Source organism: Harmonia axyridis, chromosome 7, assembly GCF_914767665.1.
Source record: "Harmonia axyridis chromosome 7, icHarAxyr1.1, whole genome shotgun sequence".
Lineage (NCBI taxonomy): Eukaryota > Metazoa > Arthropoda > Insecta > Coleoptera > Coccinellidae > Harmonia > Harmonia axyridis.
In genome coordinates, this window is record NC_059507.1 from 34,985,316 (window position 1) to 35,003,888 (window position 18,573).

At 36.7% G+C, this 18,573-nt stretch overlaps 1 protein-coding gene across 3 annotated transcripts in view; it reads left to right on the forward strand.

Annotated features, from left to right (window-relative positions):
• Positions 1 to 647: 647 nt before the first annotated feature.
• LOC123684141 (lutropin-choriogonadotropic hormone receptor) overlaps positions 648 to 18,573 on the forward strand; it is a 186,003-nt gene continuing 168,077 nt past the window's right edge. For 2 of the 3 annotated variants that reach the window (XM_045623286.1, XM_045623287.1), the window contains exon 1: positions 648 to 994. In XM_045623286.1, the coding sequence (XP_045479242.1) occupies positions 783 to 994 (212 nt within the window). In that variant the 5' untranslated portion in view covers positions 648 to 782. Of the gene's footprint in view, positions 995 to 10,096; positions 10,329 to 18,573 lie in introns of those variants that run through there. The other variant, XM_045623289.1, reaches the window with a different exon arrangement.

Sequence of the window (18,573 nt, forward strand, 5' to 3'; positions counted from 1 at the left end):
AAAATGGACGTAGTGCGCGATACGTATTTCGCACAGAACCATTATTTTCGAAATGAAATTGCACTATTTGCAAGCGTTGTTTAGGCGTGAGTCTATTCATGATGAATTGCCAAACCAAACTGAGAATAAACCACTGGACAGCTGTTAAATCGGTCGCCATCTTGAACAGTAATGCCAACTTAAAGTTATATACCTCGAAAAAAACACCCGTTATAAAAAGTGGTGAAAAGTCACACCGCTCTACGTACGTGGTACTATAAGACTGTTGTGCGGTTCGGATCAAAAATGTATAAAGTGTTTATGAGAAGATCATGAACTTGGACAACTCAAATTCATCAAAACTCAATATTTTTGAATTAGAACCTATAAAAAAATGGAGTGGTAAGGGGTTAAGCTAGACTTCGCTCCTATATTACGTATAATATTTTTCAGGAATAAAGACACCATTATAATCATTATTATAAAAGAGCGCGCAAAATGTAATATTCACCGCATCAACATCCCGTAAAAGCGGATCAACCAGATGCTCGTCTTCGGGATCGTCTTCAGCGTGGCCGTTTCGCCACCGGCTATGATCCCGACCTGTGCCAACGCCGTCGCAAACCACGAGAAGAGCAGAATGTTTTCGCTCGTCGAGAGAGAACCGGTCCGTCAGCAGGCGGGCCAACAGCAGGAGCGCGGTGGCGATCCATCGCAGCAGGACGGCCACGGCAGTTTTCCTGCGAGCGCTGTCGAAGCACGTCCAGTGCATACAGTGGCGTGCGCCCACCACGCGCTACACCATGCTCGTAGTGCCCCCTTGTCTCGTGACGTTTCTAGTTATTGTTATTGGCAGTCTGATCTGTGGTGTTATGGGGGCGGAAGGCCCCACTCAACCTCCCTGTCCGGTCTTGGGACACTTATGCAAGTGTTCGGCCGATCTGCAGGAGTTTCAGTGCAAAGGTGCGGGATTGGAGGAGGTGCCCAGGAATTTGCCGTTTTCTATTAGCAAATTGTGAGTTTCTCAATGAAAAAGTCTCAGCGAAAATTTAAGAAGTCCTGGAGATAAATTCGAGAAGTTTTTTTTCTGATAGGTGCAGGAAAAGTTGGCGAAATCTTAGTTTCAATAAGACTGCAGAATGATGAGGAATAAGTTTTTAAACAAATAAATACCCTTGTCGAAAACAGCCAAAATTGAAACATCTGCATCGATTGTTACTCTCTGAGAAATCAAAAAATTTCTTCGACAATCAAGGAATTCGTTTTACAAGCTTCTTCTTATTTTCTTGATGATAATCAATAACAATATCATCAATTAAAAACAAATACATTTAACCCAAACAAAAATTTATGATATTCTATTCATAGAAATTACTAATTATTTCGAATGAAAATTTGTAGAATCTACATAACTATCTGTAAAAAAAACTGAAGTTGAATATAACTTTGGATAGTTGTAATATCCGAATTCTGAATTGAAATTCAAAAATTATCCACAATTAAACCATACTTGCTGGTTGAAAATCTATTAATTAAATTTTCTTTTGGATTTTAGTCTTTGAACTCCTCTAATAGACGAAACGTTTCTTTTATGTGATTTTAAAATTTTACAATCTCTGAAATTCGGAAAACTTTCGAACAGTTCTATTTATAAGTAGGAACGAAAATCTATTTGCTAATATATTTAATTAGAAAGTACAAGTTCTTAAAGATATTTTTTCGTCAAAGTGTAAGTACCTACTAAACGATTAAAACAATAAATCATCAGGTTGATACAACACGAATGTAATGAGGTAGCAGTCGAGGAATAATAAAAATTGGATACACTTACTTGGTTCGAAGATCGCAATCAATCTTCATGCGAATACATCCAACAAATGTTTAGTTTTTTTGGTTGTCCTAGTCTGCAACTTTTCAACAAACAATATATCTATGAAGGCATTTCTTGATAAAATAGTTGATGAGTGAAATATTGAAACAGGTCTGCGTTAATGCAAAGTTTCCATTGATAAAATGATGATTTATTTTTAGACACAACTCATTTGATATTCATAATTTTGAAATAACAATTTTGTTGTTGTTACAAATCTTGAGAATCAAACTTTTTTCTGATAGGTGCTGGAAAAGTTGGTGAAATCTTAGTTACACTAAGACTGCAGAATGATTAGGAATAAGTTATTGAACAATTCAATATCCTTGTTGGAAACAGTCAAAATTGAAACATCTGGATTAAAAGATACCCTGAAAAATCAAAAAGTTTCTAAGAATATCAAATAACTAGTTTTTCAAAGATCCTTCTTATTTTCTTGAAGCTAATCAATAAAAATATCATCGATGAAAAACAAATAGGTTACATGCAGACAAAAATGTATGATTTTCTATTTATAAATGCTGCTAAAAATGTCAGAATTAAAATGTGTGACTATCTAAAAAAAATTGACGCTAAATATCAACACCGAGATCAACACTCTCACTATACGAATTCCGAATTGAAATTCAAAATTTATATACAACAGAACAATTAAAGGAATGTTTTTGCGTTTTGAAATATTTATTGATCGGAACAAACTTCAACCGAATTTTGTCTTGGATTTCAGCTTTTGAAATACTCTGATCGGAAAAAACGTTTATTTATTCGATTTTTAAACTCTACAATCCCCTAAATTTGGGAAATTTTCAAACAGTCCCATTGGATTATTAAAAGGAACATAAAGAACGAAAATCTATTTGCGAAAATATTTAATTGAAAAACAAGCCCTTGAAAATATTATTTCGTCAAAGTGTAAGTACCTACTTAAATGAGTAAGACAATAAATCATCAGGTTGATATAACGCGAATGTTATGAGGTAGCAGTCGAGGAATAATAAAAATTGGATACACTCACTTGGTTCAAAGATCGCAATGAATCTTCATTCGAATACAACCAACAAATGTTTAGTTTTTTTTTTGGTTGTCCTAGTCTGCAACTTTTCAACAATTTATATATGTAGGCATTTGAAAATTTCTCTCTTGATGAAATAGTTGTTGAGTGAAATATTGAAACAGGTTTGCGTTAATGCAAAGTTTCCATTAATAAAACGATAGATTTATTTTTAGACACGACTCATTTGATATTCATAATTTTGAAAAAACAATTTTTCGGAATCAAACTGTGCGCTTTGAAATCCAAAAATCAAAGGATTTCCTCCAAAATCATTACATACTTGTGAAATAACCCAATAACATGTAGGTAATTTCATGAATCTGAAGGTACCTACTAGTAATTAATATAAAACATTCATTCCTAAGAATCTGAGGGGCGTTATTTTATCTGTTAAATTTGGTGTGCAGCTCAAAGATAAAAATTAATGTTCTAGCGGAAATGAAACAGATTATACACTCTGAATTGCCCAACACGATTAATCACTTCAAATTTCATATGCAGCATCCAAAATAATTCAGTTCACCTATATTCTTTCTATTAATAAAGTACTGTTGTAGTAACAATCTTTTCGATTGATTAAATTGTTTTTATTCAACATATGGTCCTATACTTTCAACACATTTTGCAACGTTTTGCAATTCAATTAAACCAATTGGATTAGAATGAGCAGTTGCAATTATTATTATTCATACAAAATATTTCTGAAGTTATAAAAAGAAAAAATCAGAAATATCAGACTGATATCGAGGTATCGAATATTACGACTAAAATATAAAATAGGAATTGTCCCATATATTAAATTCATTTCAACTTAATGAATTTCTTAACGTAATTTACAAGCTCGTTGTAAAGACGCGAAAAACTGAAAACAAATCAATATAAGATTGCAAACATCGGAATTAAATCTTCTCATTACGTATTAACATCTCATCGACATCTAATAAAGTACTTTGTATGACTCGAATGGAACTGCTTTTGATGTAACTATCGAAGAGAAAACGTTTGTAAAATGAATTCAATAGCCTAGTTCTGCGTCTATTGATAATCTCTTGCTTTATACGAGATGTCTCCTTAACACGACGATGAAAAAAATTAACTTTCACAGTTATCTACTTATAGCCGGTCGTTGAATGTTCCTGTTTGGGATTTTGGTTGGTTTTTCGTTACGATATATTTGAGGAGAGGGTCAAATGCACAATATATTTGACACTTTGTTCGTTTGTTATTTTTGCGTGCTTTCATTTTGTCAAAATATCTGTAATTTTTTAATTTTGAGCCAAAATGGTTGGAAATGATTGGATTCGACTCAATGCTGAAAAATTTGAGGTCAAATTCAATTTTCTCTATTTAAATATCGTAATGCGTTTAGTACTAAAAACAGAGCTGTAATGAATTCATTACAGCATTGTTTTCAGTTAAATTTTTCGTTTTGTGGTTGTCTTCACTGACTTTCGATCCAATAAAATTTCAACACACGTCAATTGTCAATATTATACAGGGTGATTCACCGGGATGGCCTGTTAGACGTTTATGGAAAACTAATCATAATTTTGAGCTGAAAATTTGCATATTTGGGTTTGAGACAATGATCTTTCTCCCTATAATATTTTCAGATCTCTACAACTTCCGGTTATACCGGAAACAGACTACTACTTCCTTATTTCAAATGGCTCACTCAGTATATTATTGCATCATTAGATAACTTTTTTATGGCAATTTCGGTAATATGCCATACCTTGGGTAAAATTCAACGGTTCATGAGTTATTGGAATTCTTATGAAAAAAAAAAGTGGCGATGAGTATTCACATTTTTTTGAATATTTCAGCAGAAAAAGCTTTTTTCGAAAAAATTTTTTCTTTTTCAATTCCGCAAATACGTAGTATTATAAGACTGTTTTTGGCTTGGACCAAAAATGTACAGGGTGTTTATAAGAAGATCTTGGACAACTCAAATTCATCAAAACTCAAGATTTTCAAATTAGAACCTATATTTTTATTATTTCAGTCGTTACTACGTCGAAAAATAGTGGGGGTTACTTAAGCAAACCCTATACCTAAAATGAATACTTTAAGAGTTATCGAGGAAGGCGTAATTATAAATTATTTCAGAATTCGAAAAGAACGATTCAAATTCAATTTCCGTAATCTGTCAATCTTCGTAACAGTCACACCAACTGCCAAGATACAATACAAAAGTCACAAGGATGTATAATCTGTATTTTTCATTGAATTTCGAACAATATTTCACAAAACTTTACTGAAATAGAGAAAATATCGTCTAATACTAGTTGCAGAAGACAATTCCAACACTCATGCGTTCGAAAACTCGCTCCTTCGTAGCTCGTTCTCGAATTTCGCATTCGTGTTGGAATAGGAGCCCATTCTGCAACTTGTTTTAAAATAATCTATTATGCGCTGATTACTGAAGATTCCGTCAAAATTCCAATTATTCTCCTACCCCAAAATTTACAAGAGTTATCGACCGATCGAGCATTATTGTCTCACCCTGTATACGAATGACAATCAAAATAATTTATTGACAACATTTGAACTGATAAGAAAACCTTTGAAATGCTTTCGCTTCAAGCATATATTTGAAATGAAATACTATAAAATACAAATGATAAATTCAGCTTCACCCTCTTACCTTTTTCGATTCAATTTTCATGTTTTATCTCCTTTTTATATGAAAATCAACGGAAGCCATATCAAGGATATACATATATCTACTTTTTACGATACGAAATCCAATACTCTGGAGAATCTCAATAGGCCGATTGCATGCTGCTTTGGCGTGGTATGCACTAGACATGCGAGTTTCCGAGCTTCACTCAATGCACATTTCGCTATCAACAATTAAAACGATAGTGAAATCATAGGCGGTTCCTTTTCGGGAGGATTTAAGAACCTTGGCGGGAGTATCGGATACATAATGTATGTTTGCGAACCGTTATTCTATCGGGACTCGGATAATCGGATCCAGACCAGCCAAAGTTCGGAATTTCTAGAAAGTATTATCCTTTTATCAGCCAGTTTGGTCTTTGAAAAATCAATTTTTAATTTTTTCTCTCTTGAATTCGATATTAGGGTTTCCAAAAGGAAGGATGGCAACACTGTGATTAGTTTTTGACATTTATTATGTCATTTGTGTTCAGTAGGTTATGTCATTCAATCATGGGAAAAAACAAGCTTCAACAACGTTTAATTCAGAAATTGCATGATTTTTTTAACAAAGTCAGTACCTATTATTGAATACTAAGAGAAATTTAAGAATAATTTATGGACGAAATACTAAAGGGTGTTTTTTTAGAGCTATAGAATTATAAATTGCAATCCAAAACGATGGATTATTCGATTGATATGAATTTTATTTATCCGCAAGATAATCTTGTGGCATTACATTTTAAATATGATTTCTGGCATATGACCGACACGGCTGGCTCGGATGTAGTCCAATCTGGATGTCCAATTTTCGATGACTTTTTTCAACATTTGTGGCCGTATATCGGCAATAACACGGCGAATGTTGTCTTCCAAATGATCAAGGGTTTGTGGCTTATCCGCATAGACCAATGACTTTACATAGCCCCACAGAAAGTAGTCTAGCGGTGTTAAATCACAAGATCTTGGAGGCCAATTCACAGGTCCAGAACGTGAAATTAGGCGGTCACCAAACGTGTCTTTCAATAAATCGATTGTGGCACGAGCTGTGTGACATGTTGCGCCGTCTTGTTGGAACCACAGCCCCTGGACATCATGGTTGTTCAATTCAGGAATGAAAAAGTTAGTAATCATGGCTCTATACCGATCACTATTGACTGTAACGTTCTGGCCATCATCGTTTTTGAAGAAGTACGGACCAATGATTCCACCAGCCCATAAAGCGCACCAAACAGTCAGTTTTTCTGGATGTAACAGTGTTTCGGCATACACTTGAGGATAAGCTTCACTCCAAATGCGGCAGTTTTGTTTGTTGACATAGCCATTCAACCAGAAGTGCGCTTCATCGCTAAAAAAAATAAAATGGACGTAGTGCGCGATACGTATTCCGCACAGAACTATTATTTTCGAAATAAAATTGCACTATTTGCAAGCGTTGTTCAGGCGTGAGTCTATTCATGATGAATTGCCAAACCAAACTGAGAATAAATCACTTGACAGCTGTTGAATCGGTCGCCATCTTGAACAGTAATGCCAACTTAAAGTTATATACCTCGAAAAAAATCACCCTTTATATTGAGGCGGTCAATTGTATTCTCAAACCGAAAATGTAACCGAAGTGTTGTAGGTCGATGAGAATGTTGCGTGTGCAAACGCATTTTTTCCTGGACAGAACATAAATAACAATTATACTCTCCATATCAGCTTAATGAAAGCTGAAACTTAAGCTTTTATGAAGATTTAGGACCCCTCAAGTGAAACCCAGTCCCAGAGAAGTTCGTGATTATTTCTTTTCATGGAACAGTCGATCTTATAATCCAGTAGGCGTTTTTCTAGAATTAATTTCATGTGGAGTTGGTAGGTAACTTCTTATCATGATTACGAATAGTAATACTTTTCTCATTGGTTTCTTAATATATAAATAAAGCAACTTCCACCAAATAACTGAAAATTCAAAAGTGGCGTTCACATAAAAGTAATATTTCAGCTATATCAGATTCAGGTTAGTCCAGACATTAATCATAAACAATAATTGTATTTACTAAACGTTGATATTCAATGTGTCTCTGTCGTTTCGTTAATAATTAAAGGGTTTTCCAATAGGAGATATCATTTTGAATATCCCGCTATCTGGGCAGCTGTCACTTTTGTAGCTGTCATATTTTGACATTTGATAAGTGAAAACTATACCTCAATGGAAAGCTCCTACCTGGAAACTGGGTTGGACATATGAGGATATTGAATCAACTAGATTCAAACCTCTTACAAAACTATCGGATATTATGCCAACCATGGTTCACAGAAAACTGTTATTCCTGTAAAAGCTACATTGCTAAACTTTTCTCAATTTATACAACTACACCAGTTAGAGAAAAATGAATGACACATTTTTAGCTCTTTTGCAGAAATGAAAGAAAATGATTACCTCTGTTGATATTATCTTATTTAATCGAGATACGAACGAAAATTCTAATAAACAAAAACATTATTTGATTGGAATTTTCCATAGAGTTTGAGGGTAATGCTGAAAAAATTTGTTTTTGACAAATTTCCCAGTTTCAATGTTACAAATTCTTTGCTTTTCATTGTGGATCCTAGTTTATCGAAAGCCGTTGACTTCTTCAAGAAACACCAGATATAGCACTGGAAACATCCACGTCCGAGGCAGTACAATAAAAATCCTCTTGGTACACGGTAATTCCACGACGACAGTGGCGTATAAATAGGCGGGCGCAAGAGTCTAACGTCCCACACCTGTCCAGGAAGTCGAATAACTCTATAAATCAAGGAAAACGCGAAAGGCTAATCTTAATTTCCATCACTTACTGGGATGGGATGAGTAACCAGTAAGTGTTTGATGTTTTACACGGCTTGTTTATAGTGTGTTTGTTAACCGATATATATGATGAAGAGGCTTATCTTGCACTCAACTGGCTTTGCCTCCTCATTTCAGCCTGACATGTGGATTAACAGCCAATTATATATGATACTTTGAGCAGGCTAGATCCTAATCCAAAATTATCGCGGTTTCTACGAAATACGAAGCAACATTCTGTGTTCACTTAGGTTTCTCAGTAGGGATCAAAAGTTGTCACAACGTCATGGCAGCCATATTTGACGTGGTACAAATGTCACTGCTTGTCTCCCATATTTGACGTTTATGTGACAACCTTCTCTACAATACTTTCATTTCATTTTTCTCAGCTTGATTGATATCAAATTAAAATGATCTTTCAATGGGCTCGTTCAGCAGAAAGATCGGTAGCCTAAGTAGCTGCGCTACTGATAGGTATCAGTTTGGTAACGTCAGTATTCTCTGCTGGACGGGTTGCTCCTGAGATGCATAGAAAACCTGGTGTGTGCAATGATTCGATTTTGTTTCAGACTTTTCTAGAGATCCACCTGTTGCTTTGGTGTTCAGCTTAACCAGAGTTCTGTAAGGTGGCGCTCTTCAAAATTTTTCGAATTCCCGCTATCTGCCTGGTGCCGTTTAAAAGGGAAATACTGATTTTAGACACTGCAAACATTCACAATAAATTACAATTTAGTTCGTATCAAATTTTCAATCAAATGAATGGAATATAATGACAGACCATAGAATATTAAATATTATTGTTCTCTACTCAAAGTTCACGACAAGAACGTAGAAATGGGGGGATACTGGGGGTAATGACACGGTGTTCCTAAATTGGAGATACAAATGAAAATGACATATTTAATCCTGAGGATTACCAGAGATTTTTTCTCGAAATCGGTAGCAGATACGACAAAACTATAACAAACCGAAAAGTGTAGTACTGGACCAGAGTTTTTCTCTACATTTTTCTAAACTAACAGCCATTCACCAAAATATAGTTTTGGAGGAAGGAAGCAGGCATCCTTCCAGAAAATATATCACCCTGTAGATTTGCATTCAAAATTAGCATATCACATAGTGAAAACTTCAAACTGGAATATCTATGGCCAATTCAAATTAAATATCTTGTGAAGGGAAGGTTATACGAGAAAAAAACTTAAACTTTAACACATGTATCTCAAAACAAAATGTTTGGGGACTCATGTTATAGGACTTTTTTTCTTAAAATGATCCGGAAATCTATCATTTTGATTTGTATCTCCAATTTAGGAACACCGTGTATTTACCCCCAGTATCCCCCCATTTCTACGCTCTTGTCGTGAACTTTGAGTAGAGAACAATAATATTTTATATTCTATGGTCTGTCATTATATTCCATTCATTTGAGTAGAAATTCGATATGAACTGAATTGTAATTTATTGTGAATGTTTGCAGTGTCTAAAATCAGTATTTCCTTTTTGAACGGCAACTGGCAGATAGCGGGAATTCGAAAAATTTTGAAGAGCGCCACCTTACAGAACTCTGGTTAAGCCGAACACCAAAGCAACAGGTGGATCTCTCAAAAAGTCTGAAACAAAATCGAATCAGTAAACACACCAGGTATTCTATCCATCTTAGTTGTGATCACATACCCTGTTTCAGTGACATAATTTGTCAAACAGAACTGTCATCCGAAGCGTTTTATGTTTTTTTGAACGTTAAACATTTAATAATATGAAAAGTTTATCTTTTGCTGAATGTGTGAAAATTGTGAAAACTCCGTCGGGCAGATTATGGTCAACATGATCGTCCATCTGAGCGTACAATTGGTATAACATTGAAAATATTCGAAGAGATTGGATCTGATACTGATGTCTTGAGGCCCATACATCATCGAAATGAACGCTGGACCAAAAATATTGTTGCTGTAAGTGAAACTCCAAATTTATTCATACCTTGGTGCGCCCAACATTTGGGCCTCTCTTACAGCATGATATGGCGTATTTTGAATCTGAATTTGCATCTTCACCCTTATAAGGTTCAGACCTAAAGCTAACTGACCATAGAATGCGTCGAATATATGCCGATTGGTGTTTGAACAACAACATTTGGATGATGATTTTTGCATCGAATTTTCTTCAGCAATGATTACCGAATTTTTCGGCTCGAAATTAATGATATCGAATTCGAAGAGATGTGGTTACATCAAGATTGTCGAACAAGCCACACAAAATTTATCGTTTCGGCGATGTGAATTGGCCAACAACATCTTGTGATCATTCGTTTTGTGATTTTTTTTGCGAGGTTTTGCGAGGGAATTTGTTCATGCCAATAAACCTTTCGAAAATTTCATTCTTCTTGTATATTTTGCAAATTAGCATTTGTCCCACCTTCCTGCAAATAACCGGAAAAATTCAATTATCAGATGCAAAAAAAATCGATTATTTTTTCCCATGTAAGATCTCTATTGTTTTATAACCATTACACACATAAAATTCAAGAGTGATTGGAAATCAATCTTAGTTTCGTTGCTTTAAAACTGGTTTATAAATTTCATTTTGATTAAATGGCTCCTTTTGCAATTATCGGAAAAACTAAATTTTAGATATCTATAACTTCATGATCATAGCGGATTTCTACTGTTCACCAATCCAACTGGTGCATTTAGATCTGCTACCTAGAAAATTTTGCATAATATTAATAAACATAGATAGAGGGAATATACGCAATTTTTACATGTCCCCAACATGGTTAGATTATGTTGTCAGATTGTGATATAAAGGGTGTTTTTTTAGAACTATAGAACATTAAATTGCAATAAAACAACGATGGATTATTCGATTGACATGAATTTCATTTATCCGCAAGATAATCTTGTGGCATTACATTTTAAATATGATTTCCGGCATATGACCGCCACGGCTGGCTCGGATGTAGTCCAATCTGGACGTCCAATTTTCGATGACTTTCTCCAACATTTGTGGCCGTATATCGGCAATAACACGGCGAATGTTGTCTTCCAAATGGTCAAGAGTTTGTGGCTTATCCGCATAAACCAATGACTTTACATAGCCCCACAGAAAGTAGTCTAGCGGTGTTAAATCACAAGATCTTGGAAGCCAATTCACAGGTCCAAAACGTGAAATTAGGCGGTCATCAAACGTGTCTTTCAATAAATCGATTGTGGCACGAGCTGTGTGACATGTTGCGCCGTCTTGTTGGAACCACAGCTCCTGGACATCACGGTTGTTCAATTCAGGAATGAAAAAGTTAGTAATCACGGCTCTATACCGATCATCATTGATTGTTACGTTCTGGCCATCATCGTTCTTGAAGAATTACGGACCAATGATTCCACCAGTCCATAAAGCGCACCAAACAGTCAGTTTTTCTGGATGTAACGGTGTTTCGACATACACTTGAGGATCAGCTTCACTCCAAATGCGGCAGTTTTGTTTGTTGCCGTAGCCATTCAACCAGAAGTGCGCTTCATCGCTAAACAAAATAAAATGGACGTAGTGCGCGATACGTATTCCGCACAGAACCATTATTTTCGAAATAAAATTGCACTATTTGCAAGCGTTGTTCAGGCGTGAGTCTATTCATGATGAATTACCAAATCAAACTGAGAATAAATCACTTGACAGCTGTTAAATCGGTGGTCATCTTGAACAGTTATGCCAACTTAAAGTTATATACCTCAAAAAAAACACCCGTTATTTACTTACGAACCCAACAGTCAAAAAATATATTTGTTTCGATAGATCCACTGTCCTTCCACCTCTTCAGAAAGCCATATTATATTCAATCAGATCGAAAGTGATAGTTCCAACTGATTCATACCTCCATTTTTGCAATCGCGTTTTAATACCATTGATTATAAATCTAATTGATATTACAGCCAGCTAATCATCGGGTATTTTACTCATTAACAACGTGGTAAAACCTAGATTAACTCCTGCTGATTGACAGCCGTTGGATCCATTGATGAATATTCAAATGAGAACGTACGTTTCTCTGTAATTAAATTAGCATTATTTTCATTTGGGGCAAGTACGTATAGGCGGAATGCGAATTATTATCTCGATGAATCTGCACTTTTAAAACGGTGGATCATGATGAAAAATGAAAAATGGGAAATGTTCAATCACGCACAGGGCACCTATATCGGATTATATCATCTGGAACATGACATAAATGCATTTTTTTTAACCTTTAGGCTCCGAATATAAAAACACTGGGAATATTACATAATGGTTTATTATTTCTGTTGGGAAAATATTCCGAATTCAAAGATTATTCAAGAAAAAGCAAATTGTGAATCTTAGGGTTCTCTCCTTTGCTGTGAGATGGCTCTTGGTTGGGCATAATGTAAACAGAGAAATGAAATTATATGAGTTTTATCATCAAAATTATAATATATTATGAAAACTATCAATACTGTTTTTATTCTAACGGGTGTTTTTTTCGAGGTATATAACTTTAAGTTGACATTTTTGTTCAAAAAGGCGACCGATTTAACAGCTGTCAAGTGATTTATTCTCAGTTTGGTTAGGCAATTCATCATGAATAGACTCACGCCTCAAAAACGCTTGCAAATAGTGCAAATGGGCCCAAAATGAGATTGCCGTTGATCCCGATTTTCATAAGCGAATTTTGTTTAGCGATGAAGCGCACTTCTGGTTGAATGGCTACGTCAACAAACAAAACTGCCGCATTTGGAGTGCAGCTAATCCTCAAGTATATGTTGAAACACCGTTACATCCAGAAAAACTGACTGTTTGGTGCGCTTTACGGGCTGGTGGAATCATTGGTCCGTACTTCTTCAAAAACGATGATGGCCAGAACGTTACAGTCAATGGCGATCGGTATAGAGCCATGATAACTAACTTTTTCATTCCTGAATTGAACAACCATGATGCCCAGGAGCTGTGGTTCCAACAAGACGGCGCAACATGTCACACAGCTCGTGCCACAATCGATTTATTGAAGGACATGTTTGGTGACTGCCTAATTTCACGTTTTGGACCTCTGAATTGGCTCCAATATCTTGTGATTTAACACCGCTAGACTACTTTCTGTGGGGCTATGTAAAATCATTGGTCTATGCGGATAAGCCTCAAACCCTTGACCATTTGGAAGACAACATTCGCCGTGTTAATGTCGATATACGGCCACAAATGTTGGAAAAAGTAATCAAGAATTGGACGTCCAGATTTAACTACATCCGAGCCAGCCGTGGCGGTCATATGCCAGAAATCATATTCAAAATGTAATGCCACAAGATTATCTTGCGGATAAATAAAATTCATGTCAATCGAATAATCCCTCGTTTGTAATTTAAAGTTCTATAGCTCTAAAAAAAACACCCTTTAATATAACGTCCTTCTCTATAGGTCAGAAAAAGCCTTTTTCCTGGAAAATCCCGTGGTCATAAAGATATATTATTATTCTCTTATCACTTTTGAACCATTTGTTATGTCTTCTTCAACAATTGTGACAACGAGCTTTATATCGGCTTTTGTCTCTGATACATTTACCAATACCAAAAGAATTCACTTTCAACCTTCTACGTGAGTAGCTAGCATATTTATAAGTTCTTGCTGTCGGCATCTACCAAATACTTACACCGAATATCAATGCAATTTTGTACATTGAAAAATCTGATTCGTTGATTTCTAGCCAGAACTTGTGAAAATCTTTGTCATAAGAATTTCGTGACTTTTTCTTTTCGGTAATGATAATATAATGAAACTGCCTTTTTTGCTTTTCCGGAAATTTTACAATTTCCTTCCATTTCTTCAATGTTTAAAATTGAATTTGGGCAGTCGATAGTCTTATAAAAAATCAATATATTTTCTCTATGAGCAAATTGAATTTCAAAATCTGTGGATGTAGTAATTAACTAGTAGATATAACAAAAAAGATTCTATTGTATTAAGAGGTGATCTCTCAATACCTAAACGGCTTGGTACTTAATACCCTTGGTACAAAAAAACTATTACATGCATTTTCTGTTCTTGAAGAATATTCTTTCGAAAAAGTGATAAATGACATTGTGTTGGAAATATTACGGCATTCTGTTTCCATGAAATGTCATAGAGCAAGAAGTTTCAGATTTGTGCTTAGAAAATTGAATTGATTACATCGAAGCAAAAAGTTACATGCGAAATTCAGTGATGAAATTCATTGAATACGAATTCCAAAAAAAAGCGCTAAAAAGCACCTGCTTTCACATTTCCCACAATTCCATCCTTTTCTTCGATCTAACATCCCCCCAAAGAGCCAGACTCGCCACCACCAGTCCGTCACCGCGCAGAATTCTCGAACAATCATATCAAGACTTCGAAACATTTAATTCATCGTCGATTTTTGTTACGCAAATGAGCTGTGTTCGGAAAGCGGGCCAAGGCGAAATTTCGGATATTCGAAATACGGTTATTGAACCTTTCTCTCTCGAAAGAGACGCACTCCACATGAGAGTGCACCTACTGGGCACGGTGCCGTTCCACAGCCTCTGGACCGGCATATAGCCCCGAAATTGATCGAATGTTTGGTGCTTTTTATTACGAAAGGTTAACCGAAGCGGAATGTTGACAATTTCAGTTGGTTAGAACACGGGCATTTATTGTTGCTTGGAAATTACGCGTTATTGGTTCTTCAAGGTGAAGGTTCTCGATTTTTGCGGTACGATTTGTGTTGTCGATCAAGGTTTTTCGATGGATTTTTCACGTGGTTTCCATACCGACGTGCAGTTTTCAATTAATTTTCTATGAGGTTGTAGTTAGAAGGACGGTATTTTTCTCTAAAAAAAAAGGTATATAATTTCAGTTGTCCTGGATTTAATGAATTCAATGGTACAGGAAGGTATGGTAGTGTATGTAACTAAAGGGTGTTTTTTTGAGCTATAATACTTTAAATTGCGATGAAACAACGATGGATTATTCGATTGACATGGATTTTATTTATCCGCAAGATAATCTTGTGGCATTACATTTTAAATATGATTTCTGGCATATGACCGCCACGGCTGGCTCGGATGTAGTCCAATCTGGACGTCCAATTTTCGATTACTTTTTCCTACATTTGTGGCCGTATATCGGCAATAACACGGCGAATGTTGTCTTCCAAATGGTCAAGGGTTTGTGGCTTATCCGCATAGACCAATGACTCTACATAGCCCCACAGAAAGTAGTCTAGCGGTGTTAAATCACAAGATCTTGGAGGCCAATTCACAGGTCCAAAACGTGAAATTAGGCGGTCACCAAACGTGTCTTTCAATAAATCGATTGTGGCACGAGCTGTGTGACATGTTGCGCCGTCTTGTTGGAACCACAACTCCTGGACATCATGGCTGTTCAATTCAGGAATGAAAAAGTTAGTAATCATGGCTCTATACCGATCACCATTGACTGTAACGTTATGGCCATCATCGTTTTTGAAGAAGTACGGACCAATGATTCCACCAGCTCATAAAGCGCACCAAACAGTCAGTTTTTCTGGATGTAAGGGTGTTTCGAAATACACTTGAGGATTAGCTTCACTCCACATGCGGCAGTTTTGTTTGTTGACGTAGCCATTCAACCAGAAGTGCGCTTCATCGCTAAACAAAATATAATGGACGTAGGGCGCGATACGTATTTCGTACAGAATCATTATTTTCGAAATAAAATTGCACTATTTGCAAGCGTTGTTCAGGCGTGAGTCTATTCATGATGAATTGCCAAACCAAACTGAGCATAAATCACTTGACAGCTGTTAAATCGGTCGCCATCTTGAACAGTAATGCCAACTTAAAGTTATATACCTCAAAAAAACACCCTTTACAAAGCTCATTATGATGACACAATCTCACGAAATCCAATCCAGTTCAGCTTCCGGTAAAAAATATAGGACATACACCATCCAAAGTTCCTCGACCTGTGTTTACAACTCACCTCGATTCGGGAATCATCTTTCATCCCGTCAAGGAACAAACTCCATCGAGTCCAAATCCCCATCCCGCGCTTCTCCCTTACTGACCCAATTGGAACCATCCAAAAATCCGGAACTACGTTATCCTTATCGTCCTCCGGTCTGTAAATCATACGAACGGATTGACGTGCATCCAGGAAAATAATATTGTTTACAGACGGATCAGACAACGTGCCAAGTTTTTGATACGCGCCAGGTCCTGTTTTATAGGAGTTCTTCAACTTGGCGTTATTCGGCAGCGCCAATAAAATAAAGGGATATAAAATAAGGGATGCAACTGCAGCGAGCACGCTTCGACTGACTTCGAAAACAAATTTCGTACGGGACTTAGAGCCCCTCGTTATTTATCTTGCACAGAGGCGGGTTGGAGCTGGTATCTTGAAGGATCGCCTTCCCTCTTTGACCTATTAAACCCAAGTAGGTGTTTGGAGAAAGAAGGTCTTCGTGATAAGTGGATGGTAACGAAGATATTACTGACTATCGTTTAGACGCTGAATACGTTGATTTTGAAAGAGTATATGCAACAATTTTGGGTATTTTTTATCAGATGAATTGCAGAAAGGTTTGGAGTGTCCCATACAAGTGTGTCTAGAATGTTGCAGCGATTCAGGGAGACAGGTATGAATGTCCGAAGACCAGGACAGGGTAGACCACGGGTAACAACTGCCATTCAAGAACGTTACTTGAGAGTTTCTTCGTGGAGACAACGGTTTGCAACCGCTCGCCTCCTTCAAAATCAGCTTGAGCAAACTCATGGGGTGCAAATTAGCACTCAGACAATAAGAAATCGCCTCAGAGAATATTTAAGGCCTCGTGTCGCGGCAAGAGGCCCAGCTCTTACCCCAGCCCATCGAAGGGCGCGTTTGGATTTTGCGAGAGAGCATATCCATTGGGAAGAGGCTGATTGGGAAAGAGTTCTCTTCACAGATGAGTCTAGATTCTGCGTCTACCATTGTGATCGACGTTCCCTTGTATACAGACGTCCACATGAAAGATATGCTCAGTGCAATTTCCTGAATACTACTGGTTTCGGGGGAGGATCGATTATGGTATGGGGTGGAATATCTTTGGCTGCTCGCACAGACCTAGTGTTTGTTGATAATGGAGCTATGAATGATGATAGGTATATGAGAAACATTCTTGAAGAGCATGTAGTGCCATTTGCCCCAAACATTGTTGAAAATTTCATATTTATGGACGATAATGCCAGACCCCATCGTGCGCGCATCGTTCAGGAGTACCTTGAAGAGGTTGAAGTCTCTCGAATGGAATGGCCAGCAAGAAGTCCAGATCTCAATCCGATTAAGCAGGTTTGGACAACCTCAATAGAAGGCTGAGAAGTCCAGAAAATCATCTAGCTACTCTTAATGACTTAGGAATCCAACTCAGAGAAATCTGGGAAGGATTAGATCAGAACATTTTGAGTATGAGCCGTCGTTGCCGAGCTGTAATTAACGCAAGGAGTGGAAAAACCAAGTATTAAATCACTTATCAGCATTCCAGTATTTTGAAAATTGTTTATTTCTCTTCTTTCACATAAGATTCGGTGAAATCATGAATTTTTCTTCCATTTAATGTGAACATAAAAAATTAGTTATAAAGTCAATGTAGAGTTAACTTTCATTAAAATTGAGATTTTCAGAATGTGCGTTAATTTCCTGCGCAGTGTATAAAATTTGAAACCAGGACGGTTTCAATTTGACTTCTCGCCTGTGGTTGTGGGTTAATAATTAACTTTCTTCGCCAATCACTTACTTAACCTTAAAATGTCAGCGATTAGTTCAGTACTGTCTCAGAACCGTTTCGAACAGACTCCAGCAGCCCACTTCTTACCCGAATTACAACACTCCCAAACACTCCAGCATGCGAAAACGATTACGGCAAAGCCAGTCGCTCCAAGATAACCCCAGAATAGAGCAGAATCCCACCCTTACGAAGCTCAAGCCCGGCAGACGCGATAATCTCTGTACGAAAACAATCCAGCCTTCTCCTTCTCTGAGCCCTGGCTCGAGCTCACGTCGTCCAATTCCACCTAAAAATTATCTGTCGACACTGTTGAAGCGAAACCGTCTGAAAACTGGAACACCAATTCGGATAAACTCTTTTTTATTGATATCGACGTTCCGGAATCTGGAAAATATACACCCTAATCCGAGGAAGTGGCTTCCGTCTCCGAGTGGTAGTGGTGGGGAGGCTTG